The sequence below is a fragment of the Trachinotus anak genome, unplaced genomic scaffold (assembly GCF_046630095.1).
Source record: "Trachinotus anak isolate AG129_WGS33_773 ecotype Australia unplaced genomic scaffold, CSIRO_AGI_Tana_v1 ptg000024l, whole genome shotgun sequence".
Taxonomy (NCBI): domain Eukaryota; kingdom Metazoa; phylum Chordata; class Actinopteri; order Carangiformes; family Carangidae; genus Trachinotus; species Trachinotus anak.
Window position 1 is genome coordinate 2,365,918 of NW_027273875.1, and position 25,044 is coordinate 2,390,961.

The 25,044-nt window shown below is 39.9% G+C and overlaps 3 protein-coding genes and 1 long non-coding RNA gene across 13 annotated transcripts in view; 2 read left to right on the top strand and 2 right to left on the bottom strand.

Moving 5' to 3' along the window:
• Positions 1-14,826, top strand: part of stk32a (serine/threonine kinase 32A) — a 63,155-nt gene extending 48,329 nt beyond the window's left edge. The window contains exons 10-13 of the mRNA XM_071460545.1: positions 1,314-1,439; positions 2,933-3,061; positions 10,989-11,053; positions 12,062-14,826. Coding sequence (XP_071316646.1) covers positions 1,314-1,439; positions 2,933-3,061; positions 10,989-11,053; positions 12,062-12,176 — 435 coding nt within the window. The 3' untranslated portion in view covers positions 12,177-14,826. The remainder of the gene's footprint in view (positions 1-1,313; positions 1,440-2,932; positions 3,062-10,988; positions 11,054-12,061) is intronic.
• LOC139607568 (cytokine-like protein 1) overlaps positions 1-19,767 on the bottom strand; it is a 76,426-nt gene extending 56,659 nt beyond the window's left edge. Inside the window, exons 1-3 of one of the 5 annotated variants that reach the window (XM_071460547.1) lie at positions 17,976-18,218; positions 16,589-16,811; positions 14,346-14,415 (exon numbers count right to left, since the gene is read on the bottom strand). The gene's annotated coding sequence lies outside the window, so the exon portion shown is untranslated. The other 4 variants (XR_011684868.1, XM_071460548.1, XM_071460546.1 and 1 more) reach the window with 4 other exon arrangements.
• LOC139607569 (uncharacterized) lies at positions 18,492-24,325 on the top strand. Of its 2 annotated transcripts, none has more exons than XR_011684870.1 (3): positions 18,492-18,626; positions 23,358-23,506; positions 24,196-24,325. It is a non-coding gene; the product is annotated as an uncharacterized lncRNA (long non-coding RNA). The 2 variants fall into 2 exon arrangements; XR_011684869.1 differs by lacking the exon at positions 18,492-18,626 and adding an exon at positions 21,589-21,761.
• The window catches only part of dpysl3 (dihydropyrimidinase like 3), a 42,102-nt gene continuing 36,962 nt past the window's right edge, over positions 19,905-25,044 (bottom strand). For 3 of the 5 annotated variants that reach the window (XM_071460540.1, XM_071460543.1, XM_071460542.1), the window contains exons 13-14: positions 24,264-24,435; positions 19,905-21,732 (exon numbers count right to left, since the gene is read on the bottom strand). In XM_071460540.1, the coding sequence (XP_071316641.1) occupies positions 21,638-21,732; positions 24,264-24,435 (267 nt within the window). In that variant the 3' untranslated portion in view covers positions 19,905-21,637. The remainder of the gene's footprint in view (positions 21,733-24,263; positions 24,436-25,044) is intronic. The other 2 variants (XM_071460541.1, XM_071460544.1) reach the window with 1 other exon arrangement.

A 25,044-nucleotide genomic window follows, 5' to 3' on the forward strand; every position in this document is an offset into this window, starting at 1 on the left:
AGGATTGGAAATGACTTGAAATTCTGAGTGTCTGCCAAACTTCTTTCAAATGTGGGTGGGTGAGAGTGTCACCTTGTGCAACACGAATGGTGTTTGAATTAGCTCTACCACACCTCCAGAATGTAATGTAGTCATTTATTTAAACCTGCACTTGCCAGCCTCTCACACTGATAGTGCCTGGTGGCAAAATTGAATCAGTAAACATCATGCACACGTTGACCAATCTGACTGCCAAATGATCCTGTTGTAAATACTTACTGGACAAGAGAGGCAAGGATCTAATGTTTGTAAGTTTAGCTTTATGTCGATGGACCACTTTCTATTTTCCAAGAGTTTGCATTTTTTCTTTATTTCCTGTGGGAAGACAATTATCCATAATTGAAACCAGCACCTCATTTGGGCAAATATGGTGCATCTCCAGAATCTTAATTATGGGTCACTTTCATTGTTGCAGCCCTACTTTGTATACTGGTGGTTTATTTGTTCATAAAAATCTTGCAGTGAGCAGTGCGGCTTTAGAATAATAATGATCAAGTTTTGAAAAACAGGGACTTGCATTGTTGGTGACTCAGTGTAACTGTTGCTCAGTAAAGAAATCTAAGCTACAGAGTCAACATGACATTACAAAATGTGCAAAAACACAGAGCAGCAAAATTAAGACTACTCATATCATTCCTACGTTACAATACTTTGCATGTACATTTTTCCCTTTTATGTACAAAAGCTATTCTTAAATCTCGACAGTCGATGCATAATTAACTATCTACTCAGTCTATTCTTCTTACATCACAAAGCTGGGAGATACACTGTTGCTGTAGCATTTGGGTTTTGTCTTGGCAGCGATCCACTGCAGTCAAACTGTTGCATTGCTTCGTGCTCAGACTCCTCGTGCCTCATTGGCATTCCAGTCACATGTGTAAGTGTGTATATGTGTGTGTGTGGGGTGGGGGGAGTGAGTGTATGAGAGAGAGAGAGATGTAAAGAAAGTAAGAATTGTAAGAGGAGAATTCCACGCTCAGTATAAATTCCATTCGTCCTTCACACTTCACAACCTGCGTATTTCACCTCATCACCATTTTTGTATACTGTATGTATGTCATTTTCTTCCCCTCTCCTTCTGTCTCCTCCCTCTGTCCCTCTCCCGTCCTTTCCCTAGTATCTCCCACCTCCAACCTCTTTGTCCCTGTATCCTCATTCTCAGACACATCCTTAAGGGCAAACGTGCTCGTGTCTCAGTGGGACTCTGCCTAGAACTTTTCAGCCATCCCTCCCCATGGACAATTGTTTTATTCTAATCCTTTCGTCTCCTTCAGTTGCTGTGCATAGATGTCCAGAAGCGTATTTCCTGTCTAGCAGAGCTACAGGATCTGGACTACATGTCAGACGTCAACTGGGACGCTGTTCTCAGCAAACAGCTTCCTCCAGGCTTTATTCCCAATGTGAGTATCAGAAGTAATCTCAGCGCTGCCTCAGTACGCTACACAACAAAACCACTCGCATCTCAATGGGACAGAATATTTTTCTGACATTGTCCTGCTTTATTAAATTACTAATCAGATCAACACACTTTCTCCAATCCACCCTCTGTTTCCCTAAAAACTGGCAGAGATATACGGCACCATCTAATGCTTTAAAAACAAAATGACAATCAGTTACAAAAGTGAACAATTACCATATGATGAGTAAGCGATCTGTGTATGCCTTAATCCAAAATACCTTATAGCTCTGTCAGAGTATAATAGCATGATTTTTTCCTCTTTTAAAACATTTCAGAATAATACCATCTATCCCATAAACCCCTCCTCCCTTCTGCAGCTTCCCCATACCGTTCCCCATAGCAGTAATTCCCCCCAAGAGACAAAGATGTAGGGAAAGAGGATGTAACCAGAATGACACACTCTTCATCTATTTTATTTTTTTTTTGTAAAACTGTAGACACTGCCCCCTGCTGGGCTGAGCTGGACCTCCCACAGAGTGTTTAGGTACCCAGACAGAATGGACAGATGCAGAATAAGGCAAAGCAACACACATGTGCATGCCGCTTAGATAAGAGAAAGCCTGCAGGTCTACAGGTGGGCTCTGGATCATTGTAGCAGGCTGGGTGGAGACAGTGCCTGCACATAATGACATCATCAGGCTTCCTGCTTCCACACTGATATGCTGAGCTCTCTCTGTGGTGTCAGGTTTTTAAAGAAGCTTGACAAATATCAACAAATAAAATTATAGCTGTATCATTGGTCAATCACACCACTGCAATGATCAAGCAATATCACTGCTTAGTGCCAGAGCTGAATAAATGCAGAATAATGACTGTTGCAAGTAAATAGATGACTAAATGACTTTATCTAATTCCAGTAAAAGTCTGTAGTGACTGCAGAGCAGCGGGTATCCCAAGTGGTCAGGTTGGCACAGCAGAGGAAAAACACAGAGGATCGATGGGGAATTGACAGCATCTCTCTATCTAATTATAGGCTCCTCCTCTGTCTTTAGTCCCGTACAGACCATTAATGTCTGAACATGAAGGGAGAACTCAACACTTATGTTGTGTTTTCTAACTCCCTGGCATTTCTGCTTTGTCTTTATTGGCTTGCTGCCATTTGAGTCTTGATCTTTTATGTAAAAGTGTGCCTTGTATAATTCTTTATTGTATCACATTTTATCATATCCTTTTATATTGTAGAACACACCAAATTTAATTACTACATAAATAGATTGTGTAATGTAGATGTCAGAAGTTTAGTGGTGGGAGATTCTTAAGTTTTCCTCTTCTTGTTTTTACCTGTAAGTATTATTTTCAACATTTACACAGAAACATACATCAAACAGCAAATGCATGAACACCACCACTACACAAAAGTTACCGAAACACAGTGTTTGATTCAGTAACTCTTTTTTTTAATGGTTGCCTGCATGTGTCTGTGTGTCTCTACAGAGGCGGAGGCTAAACTGTGACCCGACGTTTGAGCTGGAGGAAATGATCCTGGAGTCCAAACCGCTTCACAAGAAGAAGAAAAGGCTCGCTAGAAAGACCAGGGACCAGGGATCCGATGGGTCCCCACAGGTAAGGCTTTCAGTTAGAAACACTGAACACGGTAATTACAAATTACACTAGAAGGATGAAAAGGGTTTGTTCCAAAATAAGACACCTACTTTTACAGATTATATATAATTTTGACTGTGCACATTTCTACTGAAAAAGTAGGTTTAAAAACATATTTCAGTCAATTTCAGGTTGGTTAATCCTGTTCCAAGCAGATCACACAACCCTCTGTTGACAGCGTCTCTCTCTCACAGTGCTCACCATTATTCATTAAAGAAAGCTGACTGCTGGTTTCATTTGGCCCCGTTACAGGTGATAACTTGCTCTTTAGTTTGTCTTTTAAATGTGCCATTAAAAACGTCAAGGACACATTTCAGAGCTCTGTCCTCCTTCACCTTCATCAGAATAAATGTGCCACCTACCTGCTGTGTGTATAGGGAAGGCAAAGAATGCAATCACCAGGCTCTATTTAAATTTTATTTCCTCTCACTGGGTCCACATAAATCAGCTGTTGTCCTCTGGGTGTTTATACAAAAGAGAGAGGAAAACACTGAAAGGTTAATTAGATCACCCGGTCAAGTGAGACGTGGGAGGAACACACACATATGCACACTTTACACACTCATAAACACTATGATGGTGAAAGCTGTTTGGCAGCTATGGCCAACAGCAGTGGCTTTATTTTTGGTCTAGTGCAGTGGTGGGAGCTGATCATCATCATCTTTGTTTCAAGGCTAACTGTAACTTCAAAGATCTCAAGTCATTTGTGTTTACTTGCATCCACAGTCCAAATAAGACCAAGAGTGTTGAAAAGTTTTGAGGACAAGGTTAAGGTCAAGGTAACGTGCTCTGATGCAAGGTCTTCTTCTAAGGGTACACGCAAAAAGAAAAGATTTTGGTGTTAAAACTTGGTTCCAGTATTTCTGAAATTTAAAAATGTTATTTAAAAATGTTTTCCATAAGCACGTGGGTCTTTGGTTTGCTACTTGTGGATACTATTTTACAAATCTGAACTTCATTGTCATTTGTTACAAGTCACTACTGCCATATATACTATTTGACTGTTTATTACCCTTTCTTCAACGCTCCTCTCCCTAAATGACTTCTCTGCACAAACTTACTTCTGTCATTCTCCACTGGTTTATCACTGCATAAAAGATCCAGTAAATGGCAGAATTGCTATTACTACATTAAAGACTGAAGCCAGATTTCATCAATAAAACTCTTCCCTGACAGTTTTCCCATCACGAGAGAGATTGCAGAAATGTAACTTTAAAACAGGCTTCCAGGCCTGTTCATCAGAGGATATTTATTTACAGTAGAAGAGTCAATTGATCAGTACAACAGGGAAGTGGCCAAACTGAATTCTATGCATCTGTCCAAATTTGAATCTTTACATTTTTCCACTGAGATAGTAAAAGTTCACAGTCTTGCTGAAATCATATGGTGCATGGTTTTAATTTGTGTAATTCCATCAGCAATAGTGCAGTATTGTGTGTTGGACCTGGCTGGCATTCTAAAATACGCACATATACAACCTATGACATTGCAAAGTCAGTGAGTTTGGCCTTTCCCTCACTCTTTGGCACTAACCCTGACAGTCTGTGGGACTCTTTTCTAATAGAAATGCTGCAGTTTGTTTGGTCTAGACTCTAGAGCACATACCTTGCCAGCTTGCAATAACAAATCAGAGCTGGCCCATAGTGCACCATGTTTTATAAAAGCTGACAACTGCTTGTGGAGGCCTGTCTATGTGTTGTATATATCAGTTATATCTCGCTGTGCAGCCAGACAACATTCATCATCCTTGTGCCCATGTAGACAAAGAGAATGTCTCCCATTCCAATAAAGTAAAGATAGTAGCCTTTCAGGGAAGCATTTGTTATGTTTATGGAGACAGGCAAAGAAACAGTGTATGGTCAGACTAAGGGAAACTAAGATTAAGTCAATGAAATGTTTTTGTTTTTTTTTTAATCATGTATCTTGCATTTCCTAATTAAATCACTTTAATTGTTCTTGTAACATTTAGGCGATATGTGATTAATGCAGCTAAATCAGCCTATTTGTTTACAGGGTCTTTCACATGACAAAGAAGACAGTCATACAATAATATAAGAGAGAGAATTGAGATCAGGGAGTTTATTAGTTTTAAATAGTAGTGGTTATCATTTGCTGAACTTTCTTGAAGACATCAAAAACAGAAGATTGCAGAAAGAAATTTAGACTCCTGTTTAACCTTCTCTTAGGTGAACTGCTGAGGCACTTGTAGTCCACTTTTAAATTACTTGCCAATTTTTTTTTTCTGAATTGTTTGTTGAAGTCATTCACATCCACCTTCAAATCTACTCATAATATTTTCAGATGCCCTGTTCTGTAATTATGCCTTGCATTTATCTCACTTTGCGTCAATCTTGTTCAGAATGCTGTGGCTAAACTCATCCTATTCTGTCATCTTAACATTAGTGAAATGACTGCAATGTCCTTCAGTGAATTTTGTTACTTGTTTGTGTGTTGAAGTATTTGTTACAATTTGACTTAACTCTGTTCAAGGTCTTAAATGTTAATGACAGTAAATGTTATCCAGCTAATCAGCTAAATACCTCTCCTTCATTTCTCAGCAGTAAAATATGATACCAAAACGTTTCACCTTTTCTCTGTTCTGTTATTGGTTTGGGGTAGTCATATTTTGCAGCGTGTACTGGTCTGATAAATATTAGTTTGTGTTGGTGCAATGCTTCACGATATCCTTTTACAAAGGACCTGTGGGGCCACTTGTGATGGATGCATGTGAGACAGAGACTTAGAAAGTGAATGCTTGATGCTGTCTGCATGTGAGTGAGTAGAGAGAGAGAGAGAGAGAGAGAGAGAGAGAGAGAGAGAGAGAGAGAGAGAGAGAGAGAGAGAGAGAGAGAGAGAGAGATGTTCTGAACAGTATTTCTGAAGCATAGCAGATCAATATTGAATGAAGAAAGCTGTCCCAGCCTGCTTCTTACTCATTACCCTGAGGCTGCTCTGTATTCTTTTTGCATATTTCTCTTCTCTCCTCATTTTCCTCTCCAATCTTCTTTCACCCCCCCCCCCCCATCCTCTGACTTCTTGCTGTCTACATGCCCCCCCCCCCCCCCCCCACGCAGTATGTGTCTCCTTCCTCATCTATTTTTCTAGCTCCTTTATATATCTCCCTCAGCCTCTGCCTGTCGCTGCTGCGCTCGTAATGTAGCATGGAATTAGCTCAATTAAATCACTGATAATGTACAGCAGAAAATTGGACTCATGCTGTGAGAACAAAATAAATTGGCATGCTCCCGTCACACACACACACACACACACACACACACACACACACACACACACACACCTCTTAATTTAAAGGTGTCATTCAAGTTTATTGATTGCATGCAATATAATATATGGAAAATATGTTGGAAAATATGTTGGAAACCTGTCTTGCACTGCTAATAACAACAGTACAGAGAGACAAAGTACTCAAGGGTTATTGTGCATATGTGTGTGCCTGGATGGAACTCAGTGTCCAGTATAGACATCTTAATGACACTACTGTAATAAATTAAAAGCAAGAGAGTGCAGACAATGGAGAAGATTGGGATTTTGTAATACAGTATTTGTACTATTTAGAGTTGAATTTCAGACCAGTTCAGAGCAGCTATAACTACCAAAAGAGAGCAAAAAAATATTTCAATTATCATTTCCAATTAGGGTTGCCTGAAGTTGATAAGGCATTGGTATCGTAGGTAGTTGCTGCATAGCTACTGGAGTGTTGCTCAACACTTTCTGTGCACCTTCCCTCACCTTTCCAGAGCTTTGTAGCGACTTTCAGTGTATTGTGTATCTCACAGGCAGTTGTTTTCAGTCAAAAAGCTCTAAGGATCCACTGTACACTACCTGCTCAGCACCAAGCAGACACAGTTAGTGACTAGCTGGTGAACACAGTTCAGGATTTAGCAGCAACTGAAGAGCCAGATGTCCCTAACAAGTTGGTAGAGACCGAAACTAGAGCTAAAAAGAGAGTGAATATTGGACTTAGACTTGCCAGGTGGCCAGAACCACAACTCTAAATGATTCTCTCTGTACAGTAAGTGCTGAATGTGTAAATAAGCAGCTGTTTATGCCATATGGGCTTAAAAGGTGATGATATATGTCAATTTTGTGTTCACAACTCAATTCCGCTGCCCCAACAATCAGTTATTGCAGACTTCAGATTATTAAACAATGCACTGTGATGTGATAATGAATGTAAAAGAAAGAGAGTCTCAGTAGCATGGAAAGAGACACAAAGAAACTAGGTTTAAATGTTTTGGTTCAATGGGAAGAGTTCCAAACTGTTTTTCATTCATGCTGTCCAGTGGCCAAATGCACGGAGAAACAATTTATGCTTACAGCAAGCTGCTGTGTTTTATTGCACCTGCAGGTTCCATCAAGTGATCCACAGAGGATGAGGAAATATGACTTTGGTGTTGATTCTTGTTTTTACAAAGTAATGCCCGAGTTTAACTGAAGTTTGTGGCTTTAAGTATGACAAAGTTGTAGGACAGGGTTTTAGCATTCTTCCCAGTCTTTTCCAAATATTCCCTACAAGAAAATTTTAAATTTGATGACAATGAATGTGTGCTTGCTACAAAGCAAACAGAACCTGCATCGGAGTAATGTAAAATCACTTAATTAGTATGAGAGTCAGGCAAATCACTGGGCCACTGGAAGAGCTAGAGAGCCGCATATGTATCTGGGGATATGGCTTCATGCCACTAATTAAAACTGAGGACTGAGTGTTCAGTTTAGTTCTGAATACAAGAATATTATAAGCAGTCAGCTGTAACTCAAAAAGTACAACTTGATCTGCATTGTTTTGCACACTTAACAATGATGAGCTCAGCTGAAAATAAAACGTGTGTCTGGACTATTCAAAATATGATTTGAGCATTCCTCACTACCACTTTTCATTATTAGTTTAAAAAAAATAATAAAATGTTTCACATATCATGAACAATTCCTCTTCTAAAATCTGTAGCACAGATTTGATGTGTCATGTCTGATTTGATGTCAATAGTCTGGTAATTTAAAAAAAAACTTTCTAAAATCTTAAGGGATTCTTTAAATTATTAATGTATTATTTAAGTTATCATAGATTGTTTAAATGTCACATAATTCCTGTTTCAACTACTGCACACATTAGTAGTCACATTAAAAACAAAACGGCCATATCTTTAGACAGAATAACAGTAAGCCCAGACAAGGACTTGAGAAATGTCCTGATGGGCTCGAATCCAGCAGATCACTCCCTGTTGGTTTGTCTCATTAAATGAAAGATTTAATCCATCAGTTGGAGCAATTAACTTCTGAACTGTCTTTTTTAAAAGCATCTAATAAAGAGAAGGAGAGACGGAGAAAGACACAAGTGGTGAACTGTCTACAGTTTAAGTAACGTTACTGTCCTCTCTACAAGGCCAGAGGCTTCTTCTGGCATCATGCATGAATGCCAAGCTTCTTTCTCTATTTCAACATATCTATCTATCCATCCATCCATCCATCCCAACAATCCTAAAGGGAAGGAATCTACAGTCTCCATCAGACCCCAAGTGATCAACACAGTTTGTTTTACACAGTAGAGAGGTGGTGAAGGACAAAGCAGGTGTTCAAGAAAAAAAACGGAGAAAAATAGGTATGTTATCAAACCTTTTTACAGGCTGGATTTAAAGCCAAAGTGTAGTTACACAAAGTTTCTGGCTATGTACATCTGTCAACTGCACTCTAAAGTAAGAATACAAGATTACTGTAAAATCTTATTACAGTTAATCCAATGTAGGGTTTTTTCCAAGGCTCCTATTTTTATATCTGGGGATGTCAGTTTGGGATGCTTGCTGTAAAGTCCCATTGCGCCCTATACTAGTATACAATATCAGTGCTAAGTGAAGGTACAAAACCTTAGCAAAGTGCAGTGACAAGAGTTTGTGACATTACTGTGGAGTTCTGCTTGAATATGAATTAATTCAGAGTCTATATGGCATGACTAAATAACTAAGAGAGCAAAGTGACATTTTGACAGGTTTATAATTTATTTACACTTCGCCATTTCAGATGGTTTCAAATGCATTTTAGCAAGATCTATGCTTGTACAAATAGAGAAGCTACTCCTCACAAGTCTAAATAACTACAAAGGTGATAAAATGGAAGGATTGCTTGTACTCAATCTATGCCAGTCTTTCATAGTTGCTAGAATAGTCAAACTGTTATTGTTTTCGGTAGTTACAAAACGGCTTCAGGTGCACTGCACCACAAAAGGGTTTATGCTGACTTGCATGTAGTTTAAGGAAACCAAGCTTGATGCATACAGATTCATGAACTGGCTGATGGAGATGCAAATTTGTGGCTAAGTGTAAATTACAGTCTATTAAATTGCATTGGATTTTATCCAGATAGGGAGCACTTGAAATGACAAGTGTTTTTATTGTCAGGTTCTGTCATACCTTTAGAGCTAAGAATATGCCATTATGACTGCATCAGGGAGACGCTACATCATACATTGTGTCTCATCTGTCATATCTTTTTTTTTTTTTTTTTTTTGGATCACATCTTTCACTGTGGTTTGACAAATGATGTACAGTATTCCTCCTCTGTCTCTGTCTGCCTGTTAGTTTCTTTGTCCTTTCTGTAGCCTGCATCACCCCCACATAAGCACACCCTGTTCTGGTTATGTAGTTACATTCCTCCTGTGTTCATGTGAATCTGACGTTTTCCTTTGTGATACTGCTCTGACAGAGACCCTTAACCATAAACCCACAGGTAAAGAAACTTTGTTTTTCACTTTCACTTAAAATGTGTCAATCACAGACCCGCCTCTTATTTCTTCACCCTCTCCCCCTCTCTCTTGCATGCGTGTAAAATTATTATAAAACGTACACTTCTTCTCGCTTTGTGTTGTTTTCGTTCAGTTTTCAAATACATACATGACTCCATCTTCGCTCTCTTTCTTCCTTTATGTTCCTGCCCTAATTTAATTGTCGTTTTGGGTCTGTCAGTGGCTGCTCCCCCACTGTGACAGCACCTGTACAGAGCCTCTGTGCTGGGCTGTGTGACTGACAGCTCTGGGCAGGGAGTCAGCCATTTCTCTCCTGAAGAGGCTTCATAGAGCCTGAGCTTGGAGTTTGCTGGAGAATTGAAGAATGCTGGAGTTTGTGGGAAAGCAGTGTATATATGTGCATGTGGGACCTGATGTCTGAACGCTGCATGCCCTCTAAAGTGGGTCCTCATAGCTGCATTTTGAATGTCCCAAGTTGGTGGACTTACTGTTGACAACAGTCTGCAGCATTTGTTCATTTTCTACCTGTTATGTTCTTGTGGTTCTGCTACTTTGTCTCTCTGTAACACACACACGCACGCACGCACGCACGCACGCACGCACGCACACAGTCCAGTGTTATAATGATGATGTATCTCTATGATCTCTCTCCTCAATGTCTCCTTGGGAGAGTGAGAAAGCACCTGTCTACTTGTCTTGGCACCACAGTGGTGTGAGGACAGCCTGGCATGACAGAGCCGGATGTTCTCACATGATTAAGTGGGCCAAATATGTATGAGTACATGGCACAGGTGGAGACATCAGGGCATAAGAGTCCTCTAAAGCTAGGTCAAATTCCTCTTCTGGCATGTTATTAAAGGAGAAGAAACTAATATGAGGACAGTGATGTGTACAGTGAAAATTTACTGTGTGGGGTCATGTTTGCCAGCAGGTACCACAAAACTTGAAGTTGTTACACCCCTAACTAGTGACACGAAAATAGTTAAGTAAATTCAATGCAACTGATTCTGAATCTGTAGCTGGCAATAATAGTGACTTATGACAGGTCCTGTCATATTCTGTTCCTGATTTCCCAGAATTGTCAGCACTGGTTGTTAAGCTGCTGATGTTGTTCTGTGTTTGTCTCTCCTCCAGAATGGTCATTTGCAGCAGCGATTGGATAATGTCCAGAGAGACTTCATTGTCTTCAACAGAGAAAAGTAAGGAACCTCGACTACCTGCCTTTCCCTACAACAAATACTGTACATCTTTCTGAGAAATAATGGGCATGGCAGAAACACCACAACTGTCATTGTTGTGGACCTAATGATGCCTCTTCTTCAAATCTAATGCAGGCCTTTTAACAATTTATGTTCTTTTTACACAGGATTTGTAATGAATACTCATGGTGAATAAAACGATCTGTAGTTTGTTGACCAACAGTTTTATTTGCTGGTTGGTGAAAGCATGTAGGATGGTGTGAATGAAAAGTAATGTGGCTATTTGTGGCAGAAGATCTGGTCTGTATACAGTATGTGGGTGTGTGATCAAGGCAGAAACACAGCAACTGTCCCCCATGTTGACTATATAATGTAGAATGAGAATTATGTTGATGATGTTTCTGGAAGTAAATCCAAAACCGAATACATTAAAGATAAGTCCAGGAATAACATTCACCACTGATTTGCATAAGTAAATGTTAAAACAGATGAGGACTTGACTCATGCAAGTGGAAGCCACATCTCGTAGAGCTAAATAATAAGACTAGGATAGAATATATTTAATAAGATATTTCATAAGATCAGAAAATGATGCTACCAGTCAAAGTCAAAGATGTAAAGTCAATGCAAAGCAGCATTTCTTTAAAGAAAGAATACATCAACTTCATAAAGTGCTTTTTATGAGAAGTTAAAAATCAGTCAACCAATTATTTTAGAAAGAACTATGAAGTATGGCTCAACTGTAAATGGTAGGAAAAATGGAAGGGTACACTGGCAGTAAACAACATTAGTACCTACCTTTGGCCATCACAGCTCAAATGATAAAATAACAATCACATTAGTTGCCCACTTTGGCTCTAACACAATAAAAATATAAACTGCCTAGAACATGATTTGGACTTCTTTTCTGTTTTTTATAGAACAGACTTTTATGTTATGTTTATGTTATGCTTTCTTAAGGTACTAGCATCTGTTCAATATTAACAAGAGATTTTCTTTACTCAACAGGTCAAAGAAAGTGGTGGACTCAGAGTCTTCTGAGCTGTCAATGAGTGAGAAGAACAAGGCAATAGAGGATGGACAGAATAACAATGTTGAGCCGGCTGCCTACCTACCAGGATAGGTCTTATATGAGATCCCTGCTTACTACTTTATCACTTGCACCTGCCCACAGCTTGTAGATCAGCAATTTACACCTAGACACCTATTGTCCTATCAGCATAGGCACTCAGAACTGGTCTTCAGTGTTCCTGCACCACTATTTCATCTTACACAAACAAATGCAGCATTGTATGCACCTGTGCATCACTGTTCACAATCTACATTTTAAAAAAGATTTTAAAAAGATTAAAAAAAAAAAAAAAAAAAGACAATTTCAAGAGCTCCAGAACTGCTGGAGTGAAATGGACTCCTGGAGCAGCAGCCATACCAGAGCCAGGCTTTTCACTTTCCTGTCACCAAAAACAATGACTCTCTGCAGAGTGTCACTCATGTCATGCTCCCTTACATCACTCTGGTGCTCTAAGGTCTGCTCAACCTCTACTCTGGGCAGTGTGCTGAAGTGAAAAAGAGGTCACCTCCCTGCCAAAAAGAAGACCATGGCACACCTGCTCAGCTGTTATATGAAGTCTGATGTGGTCAACTATGGCTGAAAGCTGCTTGTGATGCTGCTGTCTTGAGCGGGACAAGGCATTTTCTGGTTAATTACAGTTATTTAAATATAACAGTGGTTCTCCAGTGCTTCACTGAATGGCATGGCACGAGGAGCTGAGTTGGCAACATACTGTACACTGGAAAAGAAACACTCGGGTGGATGGCTTTGTTCCATGCGATCTACATGCCTTGAGAGTCGAGCATGACACTAAGAGTACAAAACATTAAAATGGAGAGGTTAATAAGGTAAAACGAGGCCTTTGTTTTTACCACGGCAACCACAGATTCCTCTAAGATAGAATTTAAAGAGCTGAACTGTAGGCTTGAGCGTGAATGGCTCACTTTTTCATAGCAGCAGTTACATGGCTGTAAGGGTCATTATGCTTAGCTCTGCTAGTCAAGCTAACAAAGAAGGTAGGACTGCAACATTTGGCACAATGGATCAGCTCTAACAGCTGCAGATATAGACAAAACATGCTCTAAGTTTTCTTTACTTCTGTATGCTTTAAGTTACTATTGAGCCAACACCGAATTTTGAAATGAAGTAAAAAAAAAAACAATGGTTTTAAAATTAAGCTTGACAGTCTATTCTTGACCTTGGAAGTTTATATGAAGCTGCTTAGTTAACTAGATGTGGCTGAAAGCTTTGACCAAACCAAGTTTGATGAGAGATTTTTGTTTTAAAATCTTTTAAACGCTCACCATTTGGACTAACCTTTGCCTCAATCTGCAAATGACCAGGTGGGTCTTCAAATAAAGCTATGAATACATAGTAAAGGTAGATGGTAGATGTTATATGTTCTGCACTGAACCTTGCTTTGCACATGCTTCTTCATAAATTGTAGCATTTATGCACAGAGAGACAAACAAAATCTTAAACTGTGAGTGAATACTTATTCCCTTAGGAATGGTTTTATAGACAAGGATTAAGCTGAGTCCTAGATAAGATTCATCTTTCAGTTACTGTCTGCATTGAAAATTGTTTTTGTCAAGTAATTTTTTAACGTCCTTCCTGTTTTGTGTTGAATACAATCACATCTGTGCCACCAGATAAGTCTGTGAATTTGTTTTGCAATTAATTGCTCCCGCGGAAGAATAATGCATTTGCAGTCTGCTTCTGCAGCAACAGTCATGTGCAGATGGTATTCAACAGTAATCTGAAATTCAGCACCAGCTGGATGACAACAGGGGAAATAAATCTCAATATAGATTTTCACAATTTTTCACATTATTAGTTGTTAACCAGAAAACAATGAAGGAAACAAATAAATATCAGGCAAGTCAACAACCCCCATTCACACTGTGAAATTTTAATGTAGGCTGGGCTACAGCGCCACATCACAAGGAGCCACACCTGCCTCTGAAGCTGGCAGAGGGAAGCCTTACACCGTAGATATGGCGCACAGCTAATTCCCTTAAACTGTACATGGAGGTAGTAAAAACCTGAGCTTTTTTCACAATCAATAAGTAAATGTGATTTCTACTAATGCCTCATCATTCTATTGACCTTGATCCTATCTATCTGCAATATGACTCAATCCTTTCAAGTCTATTAATACTTGTAATTATATTTAAAACATTTTCAATTCAAAACTGTTGGCACTTTTCTATTGAAAATTGGTACAGTGTTTTGACTTACCTTTGTGTTGTTGTTGTTGTTGTTGTCGTCGTTGTCACTGATGTAATTTTACAGATCCAAAGCTGGTTTCCTGTAGAAGTTGTAAGATATAGTGGGACAGTTAGATAGATGGACTAATCATGGGTAAACCCAAAGTCAGTAATATTTGTGAAATGATTATCTTAATTTGTTCATAGGAGCACCACATGGATTAGGTTTATTGCATCAAGTTAGTAATCATCTGATGTTGCAGATTTTACTCTTCCAAAAAGTGACGGTATGAAATAATCATTGACAAATAGTATTTGACCCAGGTATACAATTGTTCAAGAAAACGTCTATAAAAAAATAATTTAGTCTGGGAATAGAATTGTTCCACACTTGTGAATTTCATATTAAGGTTTTGTTGTCCTTCAGTTGTCACTGCGTGTTTATTGTATTCAAATGTGATGGAGTTGCAAACTATTAAGGTGTGCCTTAAATAATGACTTTTTTTTCTGAATCTGCCTCGTCCTTTATTTCACTTTGTCTTTCTGAATTACCTGAATAATAATTGAATAAGAATTATAAGTAAAATGGGGAAAAAATGGCATTGGTAACAAAAGTTTTTTTTTACCAATATCAAGAATAGTGAAAGGATATTAAAAAACAGGAAAAGGATGTTAGTCATACTAGATGGTTGTTATACCCTAAATTAAACTTGAATATAAGATTTTTCTCCACTATCCTAAATACAATGCTGCCCCCCAGTGGTAACTAACTAGAAGTACAGTTAATAACATGCAGAGGGTGGAGAGACTTGATATGTAAACCTATGTTTAACATGCAAAAATATATTCAGCCAAAAAGACAAGCATTGAACACATTTTAAATATGACAGGAGAGGGAGCGGAAACAAAAAGCATTTCCCATTCATGAAGTTGACTTCAGCGGTCACTGTTTATCTTCACATGAACTGGCTCTAAGTAAGTGTTACTCTCTTTACCTGATAGAGCATCCTCAGCACCAAAATGCTCTATATGCTTTTCTTATTCTCTCTCTCACCCACACACATCCACAGTTTAGAGAGTCCACCACTTCCCAAGGTCATCTAGAAGGCACAGTCCCTAAGCTGAGTCAGCACTTTTCCACATTAATGGCTGATCTGAGGGGGATTTTCAGCTGATAAATGCTCCCCCAGCCTGCCTGATATCATCACAGATAAAAGCAGCCAATCTTGGTGTATCACATCAATGTTAAAAATATTTGCTGTTATGAAATTGCTGTTCATGCACACACAGAAGTAAGATTTTTATTATTTAAGAAAAGAAAGGAATGAATAATAACAACCACTGTACATCCATATCCTTTCCAGAAATATTTTCTCATTGCAGTCATTTATACTTTCCCACTAACATGCAACCAACACAAACCACTCGAGTTTAGACTGAGCTTGCTGACTCATCTCTCTGTCCAAACCTAGTCTGCACTTTACGATCGTCATTTCTACCATCTGACATAATTACTGTGATGTCAGGAGACATTTACTCACCATTAAACGATGCATGTGGGACCTCGCAGCAGTTTTACTGCTGGACCTCACAGTGAGGTTGAGTGCATGTAATAAGAAACACAATGGGACTGATTGTGTGCTTTAGCCATCTTACATCGTTGCTGAATTTAGCAACAGATTTGTTTTGTTTATTTATATTTATATACTCTCACAATGAGAGTGTCATGAATTTGTCCTTTTGTTAATTTTTTTTCATAGCAAGCGGTGTTCATAGCACTAAGCCACATTTACATACAGTTCGGATACACCATAATCTCGCACGATCAGAGTCTGTGATGTTGCAAAGCGCTTCACAGAGCAAAGAAACACCAAAATAATAAATTCAAATGTGGGATAAATTAAAACACAGCAAAATATATTACGAAACAAACAAAAACACTAAGTTGTCATCATAACATTTAACCTTCAATATTATAAGTGGAATTTTGAAAGCAGTTCTACAATGAATAGGTACCTGGTGAAGAGATACCAAGAAAGGGATGGTGTGATCCTTTTTCCTTGAATTATTTAAAAATCCTTTTAACTAAATTTTGAACCAGCTGCACTTTTGAACTGAACTTTGGCTCAACCAAGAGTAAATGGAGTTAGAGCAGCAGGCTCCGAAGCTGAAGAGATAAAAGCGTGTATGACTTTCTCTAGGTCAGAAGAGGATAAAATATTTTTGGTGCTATTTAAGTGAAGAAAGCAGGACTGTAGTTGTAGTTTTACTGACTTGAGCAGACTCAAACAGCACTCCTTGGTCATCAGCAACAGGCTTAACAAGCCAAATAAAACAATCTCTGATTTACTGTCATTGAACCAGAAGAAAGTTAAGAGATGTGACTTATACAAAAGGTATAAAAACATAACCTTCCAGAAACGTTCTCTGTTGTGGAACCGTCCACAAAAACAACTTTTAACGAACGTTCGATTCCCTAACGATTCCACAAAAACAACTTTTAACGAACGTTCGATTCTCTAACGGTTCCACAAAACAACTTTTAACGAACGTTCGATTCCCTAACGATTCCACAAAAACAAGTTTTAACGAACGTTCGATTCTCTAACGAATCAGAATCAGAATCAGAATCAGAATCAGTTTTATTGCCAAGTATGTTTTCACATACAAGGAATTTTTCCTGGTGATTGGTGCAATTGATCAGCAACAGTGGGGCTCTCTAGCCTTGTTGATGAGGCTAATAGCAGATGGGAAGAAGCTATTTTTGTGGCGAGAGGTTTTGGTCCTGAAGGACCGCAGCCTCCTGCCAGAGGGGAGTGTCTCAAAGAGTTTGTGTCCAGGGTGGGAGGAGTCAGCTACAATCTTCCCTGCACGCCTCAGAGTCCTTGAGGCGTACAGGTCCTGGAGGGACGGAAGATTGCAGCCAATCACCTTCTCAGCAGAGTGGATGATACGCTGCAGTCTGTTATTGTCCCTCTCCGTGGCAGCAGCGTACCAGATGGTGATGGAGGAGGTGAGGATGGACTCGATGATGGAGGTGTAGAAGTTCACCATCATAGTCCTTGGCAGGTTGAACTTCTTCAATTGCCTCAGGAAATACATCCTCTGCTGAGCTTTTTTGATGAGGGAGCTGATGTTTAGCTCCCATTTGAGATCCCGTGTGATGGTGGTTCCCAAGAAGCGAAAATGCTCCACGGTAGCCACGGGGGAGTCGCACAGGGAGATGGGGGTGGGTGGGGCTGGGCTCTTCCTGAAGTCCACTATCATTTCCACTGTCTTCAGAGCGTTTAGCTCTAGGTTGTTCTGCCTGCACCAGGTCACCAGACGCTCAGTCTCCCACCTGTAGGCAGACTCATCGCCATCAGAGATGAGTCCAATGAGAGTGGTGTCGTCTGCAAACTTCAGGAGCTTGACAGACTGATGGCTGGAGGTGCAGGTGTTGGTGTACAGGGAGAAGAGCAGAGGAGAAAGAACACAGCCTTGCGGGGATCCAGTGCTGATGGTCTGGAAGTCAGACACGTGCTTTCCTAGCTTCACGTGCTGCCTCCTGTCAGACAGGAAGTCAGTGATCCACCTGCAGGTGGAGTCAGGCACGCTCAGCTGGGAGAGCTTGTCCTGCAGCAGAGCCGGGATGATGGTGTTGACGGTTCCACAAAACAACTTTTAACGAACGTTCGATTCTCTAACGGTTCCACAAAACAACTTTTAACGAACGTTCCAGAATCGTTCGCGAAACGTTCCCCTAACCGAAAATGTATTAGCTGAAAATCGACCTGGGGCTAGGCCAAAGTTAGCAGCTGGCGAAACTATCTAAACGTTAGCTAAAACGAAACAATGTACAACTCTGTTTTTATTGAACAGTTATGAAAAGTTTCATCAGGTTTCATACGAAATGCACAGGAAATTACAGGTACCTTCAGGTGGAACTCCTCTCCTGTGTTGGGTGAATCCTGCTTACGGGCGCGTGTTCACGACAGTGATGCCAACATGTTGCCATAGCTACCTGGATTAGCTCACACTAGCATCTTTTCAGCACAGTTCTTCACTGTGTTGTGCAAATTCGCCGTATTTAGATGTTCACAATGCCTGGACCCTAAAATTGCTATTTGTGAGAAACGTCTCACGGGAGAGAAATACTACAAGGCTTTGTGCTAAAATACCTGTATGGCCACTTGTGCCAAGCAGAGGAACCTAGTGCTAAAAGCCCGCCTCTAATAAGGGTCCGTGTTACCTTCCGCAGTTGAGGTAAAGGCCCCAGTAACTATTTGAGGAAATGCCATTGAGGAACACTGGTGTGGAGCTGCTGTAACGCGTAAGTCTTAAAATATGTCTGTCATGTCTCCGTGTTCAGATTTGACTGAATTATGACTCCAAATTCCAGCAACTGGATGTAGCCTAGCTTCATTACCTCCATTGCCTGTGCTGTCACTGCCACCATCGCTGCTTCAACACAGGATTGTTAAGAGGGCCAAACACCAACTTCCTGTTGTTTTCAGAGCACCTGCTGCACCTGTCCCTCACAGCATTTTGGCCTAATTTGTCACCCTGCCTCCCTTAGGCCTATATTTGAAACATTTTATAGGCAGAAACTGCTCTAATGGTACAAAAAATAGCCCAAACTCTAACAACCCAAATGAACTTTTACCAAAAGAAAAACAGCTGGGCAGAAAATCGCCAATCTGGCAACGTTGAGTCAGTTTGGTGTCCAAGTCTGTTCCACCTTTAAATAGTGTTTCCTTCCCATTAAAATGATTCCTGTAGAAGCCCCTTCAATGGATTGGGTTAGGACTTAGGCTGGTATGGTTAGCAGAGATAACTGGTTCGGGTCAGGCAAGCATCATAAGACACACTTAGTAAGGGTTAGGGATCAGGTTAGGTTAAGGTAAGGGAGAACACTATTCAACAATAAAAGACTTCATTTCGCCCAGCTTTGAAATCTAATCCCAACCAGCCACTACAGCAGTATAGTGCAGTTAAAGCAAACAAACTTCATCTTCCCACGGCTTTTCCTTTTTTACTAGTTTATTAGAAATGTAACAGATCTGACATGTGATGTGTCTGGCTGAATCAGTCCAGTAAAAGGAGGTTATTCACTGTTGCTGGAAGTGGTGCTGCTGTTGAAACAATGACACCTTATCCAGTCTTGTTTAGATTATGTGTATTATTCATTGAACGTAAACTGCTCCGTCGCAGCCGTGACTCACTGTCTGGGGGAATAAGGTGTTCATACACTTAATACACAAAGATATAGTGCGTCAAGACAATCTGGTTTATTGAGAAACAATGACATTTTATACAAATTATAGATGTGAAGTTATTTTGCCTGTTTGCTGTTGTGAATATGTGCTGCTGAGAGGTACTTAGAGGCCTTTTTTTTGTATCATTTACAATATATTGTCAATCAGAGAAAAGGACTACTTTCACATTTTTGATTGAATGATAGTGAAGCCTTTGAGTTTCTTTCCAGAGGGAACAATTCTATTGATTAATAAGACTATTCATATAAGCCTTTATTTTTATTCCAACCATGGGTGCAAATGTCTTGATGCGAAGTTGAATAATATATTTTTAAAAATGAGATATCAGTCAGTCAGTTGCAACTCATGTTTATTCAGGAAACAAATCATACCTCCACAACACACCTTATTGTTGACCTGCCATTTCTGGGTTTTGATACAACAGTAAAAAAAGAAACAACATAAAAACAATAACAAAGGTTGTCAAACTAACATAAATACAACAAACCACCGTTTGTGCCTGCCTCAGAGATTGCCACACCACTGCCAAATAAAAATGCCATCTCCTTCCCTCCCTCCCCCACAGTGGGACAGCAACAAAAATAAAGGCTTTCCTCACTGCACCACAATCCTCTGCCTTATCAGAAAACAGCAGAGACATTAAAGGTCTGAGCCCCCCCTGACACAATCAGATCCAGAGTGTTTCAGATCATATTCAGGCTGATGTTGAATTAGTTTTGGTCAGGATTGTGTTAGGTGGCTATGTTGAGATGACAAGGGAATGATGGTCTTTCCTCTTGTCCTAAAATGAGAGCCCAGTTTGTCAAGAATGAAAAAGTAAAGCCAGAGGTGAAGTGCTGTTATCTGAAAGCAGATTTTTGTTACATAATCATTTAATTGCATCTTTTTTTTTAAGTAGTTGCCCTTGATTGCACAGCTCTTCTTTACAAGCTATGGTTGATCTACAAGGAACTGTTGAGTTTGTACTTCTTGTTCAGGTTCTTGTTCTTTTTTTCATCTATTGTCCTTCTCAAGATGATACCAGGATGACAGAAGCAGGCAATAAGCTAGAAGCAAATGCAAAGGACGGATTCTTACACTGTTCTTTTTTATACAGCCATGATGGGGTGCAAGGAAAAAAAACAAACAAACTTGACATAAACCTTTTGGGATAAAGAATAGTAGAATCATTTCTAATATTTCTTTTTTCTATTCTTTTGTCTTCACAAACTCTTTTCTTAAGCAGATGTGTCCATCTTCCTTTTTTTAAAACATCAATAATTATGTAATCAATACATCATGGGGATGGTGTTCATCAAGCACCTCAGAGTAGGGGAGCAAAAGGATCATGGATCACGTCACCCATGTGAATGTGGTCCATGCAGCTCCATGTCCACCAGCACTCCTGCTCTAAGATGTGATAAACACCTTTTACTTGGTCCAGTAAACCCGAACTGGCTGCAACAACATCATTCACAAAGCTACATTACATCTACTGTATATACAATGCCACCTAGAGCTAAACAACTGCATGATAATACATGGCTAATGTGGGATCTAATGTTATGTTTTGCTGACTATGGAGAAAGCAAGCTACTGAAAAGAGGGTGACATTGAAAGCCAAACAGGATGAAAGAACCATAGCATCATTCTGAGAAAAGCAGTATCCATTTTCCTTTGTTTTCCTTCCCTGTTTAATGTGATGGCATGCAGTTTTACTGGTGTGTTTTCCAATTACCAAAGCACCAAAGTGGAAATGTTTCACTGCCTATGTAGTATATTAGTACTGAGAAGAAGTGAGGCTAAGACGGGTTATGTGTATTGCGCTTTGGTAATTTAATCCTTTCGAAGCGTTTCCAAATACTCCACCCTGGTCAGAAATTTCCCCAGGAAAAGAGATACTGTTCTCATCTGAGCAACGTAGCATTGTGACAGGTAAGGCATGAGGATTCAGTGTTTTGCTCTTTTAAATTTTAACTAATCGTGGTCCTCTGCATCTCCTCCTCCTCTCTCCCTCCCTCCCTCTTTCAATCCTGCACTCTGGCTGCTGCCGTTTTCTGGATGCGTCCCCTCCTCTTCCTGCTGTTTAACTGAGGGATGTGATGTTGGAACGACCACCAGGGGGCACTACAATACGCCGGCCAGCAGGCCTGATAGGGATGTCATCTGGGGTGGGGGGACCTGGACAGAGAAAAGGAGAAGAGGATAAAGTGAGTTACAAGGAAAAGAGCATTTAAGTGAATGGGAAGAAAGAACAAAGATGGGGGGCTCCTGCTGGTCTGCAAAGAAATGGCCATGAAGAAAATCAGGAAAACTGTAACAGCAGGATTTGAATTTCAAGTAATTGCTACAAATCAGATTTCCATAATTGTCTTGTCTTGGCAGAGATGGCAACAAATGTCCGAAATGTAGATCCAGTGTGTGCATTTATTTATTTATTTATTTATTTATTTATTTTTTACTAATCTCAAAAGCAGCTCTTCCAAACTTAAAATTTGACACCACAAACTGATTTAATAAATGATGTAGGAGACCTGGGGGACTACACCAATGCTGAGGATGAGTTTTACTCCTTTTACTCCTCTGGAAACTAGTACTGTTGTCATCTGTCACTTCTTTCAGCCATAGAACAGCTTTTATGTCGTCATAGCACACAAAGAATTGCTGCCATACACTCACATTATTACTTTCCAGGCACTCGAAACTTTTCAAGACTCATTATTATTTTCTATGATAGATGTTGTATGTCACTGATGACAAATGAATGCCAATTTCAACGGCCCATACTATGTGAGTGCTGCTGAAACATTAACAAAAGAAGCTACAGTCTGACATAAAGCAGTGTGTTTCCAAAGGATGAGCCAGGGCGTCTGCTGCAACAAATTATCAGGGAGTATATAAATGGAAAGTAGCATGATGTCAGACTATGATACACTGCATCTAAGCAAACAACCCTTCACATCTCCTCTCCAGACAAGTAAATCAACTCTGCAGGTGGTGACCCTGGAAAAACTAAAATAGATAGGAGACTGACTCATTCTGAGAGTACGCACAAATATGCACACGCACAACATACAAGAGTACGCACATACTTAAACACCTAACTATTACGAGGCCTGGGAAACCAGGAGCCCCGTTACCCCCCTCCTTTACAGTAAATTCATGTAGTCTAATGTGGAAATTCTTTCCAGCGGAGGTCACCTTCTTTTTTCATCGATGAGGTATCGCACATCAGCCACGCTTGTAAAAACAGGTTGCACAATACAGCCAAAGGCTAAACAGCATTCTGTAAACCGTTCTTTCAAAAAAAGGCGTTATCAACTATTAAAAATAGTCTGCCAGCAACATGGTGGATACAGCTGCAGTCCTTCCAGGTTAAACAAGGTTGCTCTCATTGATTTAAAGTTGCGCACGGACACATTTAGTCTGTCAGGGAGGACAGAATGACTGGCTAATAGCTACCGTTGTTCTGTTTGATTATAAAACTGTGGAAACACTGACTATGTGGTGCGTGATTTTACCATGTGTACAAAGTTTCACTGTTTGGTAGCCAGACAAAAACAATTTCTCACATTTGTTTTCTCAATCTAAGCTAATCCTGCGCTGACCTTACACATGGGCACAATCAGACTGTCACTCAGCAGTCCTACGTAATGGAACAGATGTCGAATGTGAATACATAGTGCTGTGATCTCTCACATTAGATCGGCTTTCTTAATAGACTGTGTCTAAATGCCTGGAGTGAAATATTGTATGCTGTACATTTTAGGCCTTGTGCCAACACTCATAACCAGTGTGACTTGCAGGAAGTACAACTGTGGAGAAAACTAGGAGGCTGCAGTTTGAGGTCTCAGTGTCCTAAAGAGCCCTCAAAAGTGACTTATCTAAGAGGTGTGAGATCATTTAAGTGAGGCATTCAGCAGGAGAAAAGGGTTCAAAGATGCATTCTTTGGAGGTGAGTCATCAGAAACAATGACTGATTGGAGTTAGAAAGATAAAACCCATAAGTTCTTGAGTAGTGCAAAATACATTTGAGTGCATGCTGGAAATAAAATACAAAAAATCTGAATGCAAGTATCTTAAAATACATGCAGGATAATAGAAACCATCATTTACTTAGTACAATGTGCACAACACAGAAATACACAGAAGTACTGGTCTCCTAATTTGGAGGTGGTTTTAATTTAGTGTAATTCTAACTTCATGTTAAACCACACTAGAGCAAAAAGAGAAAAAACAGCCAACTTTAACTGCCTGTACATAAATTTAACTTAATACATTGTGGCTCATTAAAACTCAAAGACGCTAAGGCAGCCAAGTTAATGACATGCATAAACAGACAAGCTGTTATCTATAAATGCTGCATAACCACTTTTACAAAGCGGTGTGATATACTGCAGACAAATACATGTCACACTGTGCACACTATCATAACATTTGAAACAGGATTAAGAGATTATTAGGTTTCTCTAAAGGCTCGAGGCTCATCGCCAAGAACTGTGAATGCATCATTCATGCAGAACAACAACATGCTAAAAATCACATGACTGTTGTACTTCACTGCTTGAAGTAGTTTAGATAAAATGGGGTATGATGGTGGATCCACTGACGCACATGCATGCTCCTTTGACGTTCTACGTACAGTAAAAATCAATGCAGACCAAGAACAGATGAGGAAGGACCAGGAGTTTGTATTAAGAAGCTGGGCTCACCGCATGGTGCAGGGTTACCTGCTAGACTAAATCCAGACTGGTGCAGGTTTCTGACGGGCTGTTTGGTGGGAGAGGTACGTGCTGAGGCAGAGGGGGTACCACCACGGGACATGGAGAATTCAGACACCGGGCCGTCGTACATTCCCCTGGGCACTGCCCTCAGGACTGCCAGCTACAGGACAAACAAAAAGAACAGATGGAGGTGGTTAAGAGAGAAATAAGGAGGCATAATAAGATGCGGAAGAAGAAAGGATGGGTAAGAACGGAGAGAGACATCATAGTGTTTTGAGTCCACACCTGTTAAGCATTATATGGTTGTTTGTGTAACTGTTTGTGTCTGAATTATATATGCATTTTTCAGAGAGCCTTTTCCTGCTGAGAACCAGTTCCAGATTTACACAACCACACATACAAATACAAACTCAGAGACACAGATACACAAGCAAAGTCTTTTACAGACTGGAACAAAAAAAAAATGTATATCCATTGTATATTTTAAAGCAAGTTGAAACCTAATGTTGTTCGTCAACATTTTCTGTCTGTCTGTCTGTGGCAGGACTCAGTGGAATCTTGGAAGCTCAGTCAAGAGTTAAAAAGAGACATCTGTGCACGAAGGAAGCCTAACAGTGACCGCTACCAAGATAAACAGCACACTGTTACTACAGCTCCGTTTTCTCATCAGCAGCCAGCTGCAAAATTAGGAAATTGTTGAACAATGAGATTTCTAGAGCCATAAGAAAGATGTCAAGAGCTGAAAGCAGGGTCTGCTTTCACTTTACGC